Source organism: Triticum urartu, chromosome 1, assembly GCF_003073215.2.
Source record: "Triticum urartu cultivar G1812 chromosome 1, Tu2.1, whole genome shotgun sequence".
In the NCBI taxonomy this organism is placed as follows: Eukaryota; Viridiplantae; Streptophyta; class Magnoliopsida; order Poales; family Poaceae; genus Triticum; species Triticum urartu.
Window position 1 is genome coordinate 484,018,039 of NC_053022.1, and position 4,075 is coordinate 484,022,113.

A 4,075-nucleotide genomic window follows, 5' to 3' on the forward strand; every position below is an offset into this window, starting at 1 on the left:
GCGATAAGCTTCTATTCCGCACAAAGAAGAATGCTCTTTTTTCTTTGGGAAAAAATCGTCAAACTGTCGTTATAGCTACACGCTTACGGTGGCACGCCGAAGGCTGTCACGCCATTGACCTGGAAAATGCAGTGTGTAGATGAAGAGGACGTTGCAAGAGTTTTGCGACGACTAGTCGTCCGAAGGAGAAGACGATTTCGAGATGGCATTATCCATGACCTTTCGAGGGAAAGTAAGAGATGCGGTTTTCAGTCCGACCGTCATCGCATCCATGACAACATGACATAAAAACTTGTCAGGAATTACTTTGTGAATAATCCGATTTATCCGTCCGAAGGAGAAGAAGATTCCGTGTGCATTGCACAAGTTGTGGAGAGGCGTGATCCTTGGTTCACACTAAGAAGGGATGCCATTGGAGAAATCAGTGCAAGCCCCTTTGATGAAGTGTAGCTAGACTATTTGAGTGTTTGCAATGGAGTGGTAGCTGGCATTATTCTTGAGTACATTCGCATTGGAGAGGATGCCACATCTTCGAGCGCACGAATAGATTCACATTATATGTTATCGAGATTTTTAGAACCGAGTACAAGAGGGCACCCAATGAGGAACACATTGCAAGTCTTATGGGTATATATGAAGCAAGAGGCTGGCCAGGGATGTTCAGACCCATTGATTGTATGCATTGGACATGAAAGAGTTGTCTTGTATGCATTCAATCATCATTCTTTAAACAGCTCCATGAGAGGATATATGGATTTGGCACTCATACTTTGGGATGTTTGGCTCTCACAATGATCTCAATCTCCTGCAGAGATATCCTCTATTTGGGATTATTGCTATCAACCAAGCTCCTCCTTGGAACTATGTTTTCAAAGCCATCACCACAACATGGGCTACCTTGTAGATACCATGTACCACCCATAGGGTCACATTTGTGAAGATATTCAACGACCACAATGAAAACAAGAGATCTCACTTTGCAACATGACAAGAAGCTGCGAGAAAGGATATTGAGAGAGCTTTTACGGTGCTACAAGCTCGCTTTGCTCTGGACTGTAGCCCTGTTGAGTATTAGGACCAAAAGGTACAACGACAGATCATGACAACATATGTAAACTTGCACAACATGATCATCAATATTGATAGACGTTAGTCGGAGAACTATGAGTATGATTACACTAGGTTACACGTGGAGCCGGAACATCAACCAAAAAGTGTCTAGAGCTATCTCGTAGGCCATTGCAGGATCGAGAACCTAAAACCTCATAACAACCCCAAGATGATCTTGTTGAGCAATTGTGAGTAATTACCAATTAGTAATTCTTCTATCATGCTTTATTCAGATTATACTTCATTCTTACCCTATGGTGTGTTTAAATTTTAATTTGAAAACTCAGAATTTTCAATGATTTTGAAATATTTCCACTAGAGTATAAATTCAAAATATTCAAATTTGTGGTCTTTAGTTAATAATTTCAACTTCAATAAGAAAACTAACTAAATAAATGGAAAATGAACATTAATATAATTAAGTTTGAGGAGGTGGCTTGAGAAGTTTAATTTAAGGAAAAAGAGTAAAGATGCTTTAATGTTGCGTGGTGATCCACTCATACACAATTGACCCTTCTTTCAACTACGGTCGTCCGCCAGTGTGCAAGAGCACACCGACGAACATGAACAGCGATTGTCTCCTATAAAGCCAACCTTCTATGCTTAGAATGAGATGATTATCACGTTTGCTAAATCACAGGTGCCTAAATTTTTTGTATGCATCGGTCGATTTTGGGACAAGGCCGAAAAGAAGAGAGGACCGACGTGAGGAGCAACACCGATGAGCATCGATTTCGATGAGACCGAGCTAGGACCTCGCTGGAGACGGGGCTGCCACTGTGAGCAACGACGCCCCAGACGGAAGTGAGGATGCGGGTTGCCCGGTGCGAGTGAGGGGTGTCGGGGTCGTCGTGAGATCAAGGGAGAGGGGGGCTTAGAGGGGTGGCCGTGACAACGGTAAGCACGACAATACGAGAATGTTGAGGGGAGGGTGTGGTGGTGAGGGGGCGCGTGGTAGCGCCCTGTCGACCGTGGAGCTGGCGACAAGCGGGTAGGGCAGGTCAAGATCGTGGCACACAATAGGAAGAAGAGAACCGAGGAGGAGTAAGAACAGTGTCGGGCGCTTGATCAGCGTTGGATGCTGATCCGGCGTTTCATAAAATTGACTGACCGCTAAAGTTTTTCATACACATGTTAAATAGGTGCTCGATCCCCATGACTATTGGTATTGGTGGGCGGACCCGGCCGGCTTTTTCAGTCGCTGGCCACTTGAGCAGAGCGATACCGCGTAGTAGTGGTTGCTTTCAGGGGAGCAAGAAAGTCAGAAAAATAATCAAACGCTGAAGCTGCTGCTAATGGGCCCTTGTTTGCGTGTCATGTCGCGAGTTCGCGCCCTGATTTGTTTAGCGAAGCTGTTTGTTTAGGGCGTTTGCACGAGGTTGTCAAACCAGGCGTTTGGCATCGGCAGCAAGTTGATCGGGGACGGTGACTTGCCTTGGACTAGTCATGAGCTGAGTTTTGCGTCATCAGATATCACCATCTTCTTTTTCTTTTTTCTTCCCCATTGGGAATATTACCACGATTGCGTTGCCCCTCAAACAGCGCAGAAAAAAAATGTTTTTTTTCCTTGCAGCACACATGATGTTGAAAGGGAGTAACTTTTGCACTCATCATGCACAAGGTCAAGCGGAAATGTTAGTACACAACACGAAATGCTTAGTATATATAGTATTGATGATTTGATAAATAACGGAACCACAATACTACGAGCACACACACACACAAGCAAGGAAGGACGGATCGGACCATAATACACGCTGATCCGTCCCTCCTTTTTACAGTACCGCACACAAGCACACAATCAAACCCAGGCAAGCAGCAGCACACAACCTGAAGACAGAACCTACGATCGACCAGGCCTGCTCGAGGAGGAGATGAAGACGCAGCGGCAAACATATGAGGAGGTTGGCACTAAAAAACCTTCGCAACCTCCCGAGATGCTAGCAGCTGAGGCTTCACCACCAACCAGCAGCAGCAAGACGATCAACGAGACCGGATGAAGAGACCAGTTGCTACCTCAAATAAGGCAACTGAATCCGCCCACCACTGACGCTGACGCTGACGCCGACGCGACGGAAATTTAACAATACTAGTAGTAGTATTTTGCTCCGGCATCTGCTGCGCGCACAAAAAATGAGCACGGAGTAGCAGCAGAGGACGGGCGTGAACACAGGGGCTGTTCACTTGGCACCGGCGTCGCCGGCGGCCGGGAGACCGCCGGTGCCGGCGCCGTTCTTGTCGGCGCGGACGAGACCCGCGGCCATGTTGGCGACCGCGGCGACCACGTCCTTGATGATCTTTTCCTTGACCTGTCCACGCCGCGGCTTGCTCCCCTTCGGCGCCCTGTTGCCGTCGCCGCCGCCACCGCCGGAACCGGCGCCCCCTCCCGCCGCGGGCATCGCCGGAGCTGGAGCCTGGTAGCCCTTGGTGGCCATTCTTCCGGCGGGGGAGAGGACGAGAGGTTGGTGGATTGTTTCGCCGTCGAGGCTGGATATACTCCAGGTTCTGTCTGCGAGGGGGATTATATAGGCGTAGCCGGGAGAGAGCAGAGCGCAGCGATGGCCGGAAAAGGTCAGAGGTGGCCCCAAAAGCGCGCTCCGGCGTGGGCCCCAAAAGCGTATCGGGCTCGGGTTCAACCAGGCAGGAGCTTGCACGTCTCAGTGACGGGTGGGGTAGCCAGTGACTCGGCACGGCGAATGCGTGCATATCTAAATTTTGGACGGTCGGATGTGGGCCCGCCTTGTACTTTCCACGTTGGCTGCTGCTGCTAGTGGCAGCGGGGTCGGCTGGCTAGGCTTGGATGGCAAGTCAGTAGTGCAAGGTTTCTCGAAGGAACCTGAAGACGTATCGCGTTGTCGCTCGTCAAGTCGTCACACACTGATGTTTTAGGAGTGATGCAGGGAATTGATGGGAAGAAGCAGATTGGATCTGCGGGATCGATCCGCATCTCCATGTCCGGATGTGC

At 49.0% G+C, this 4,075-nt stretch overlaps 1 protein-coding gene across 1 annotated transcript; it reads right to left on the reverse strand.

Moving 5' to 3' along the window:
• Positions 1–2,763: 2,763 nt before the first annotated feature.
• Positions 2,764–3,618, reverse strand: LOC125536022 (transcription factor SOX-11-like). Its single transcript, XM_048699101.1, has one exon. The coding sequence runs from the start codon at positions 3,543–3,545 to the stop codon at positions 3,291–3,293; it is 255 nt and encodes an 84-aa protein (XP_048555058.1). The 5' UTR covers positions 3,546–3,618; the 3' UTR covers positions 2,764–3,290.
• Between the last annotated feature and the right edge of the window lie 457 nt (positions 3,619–4,075).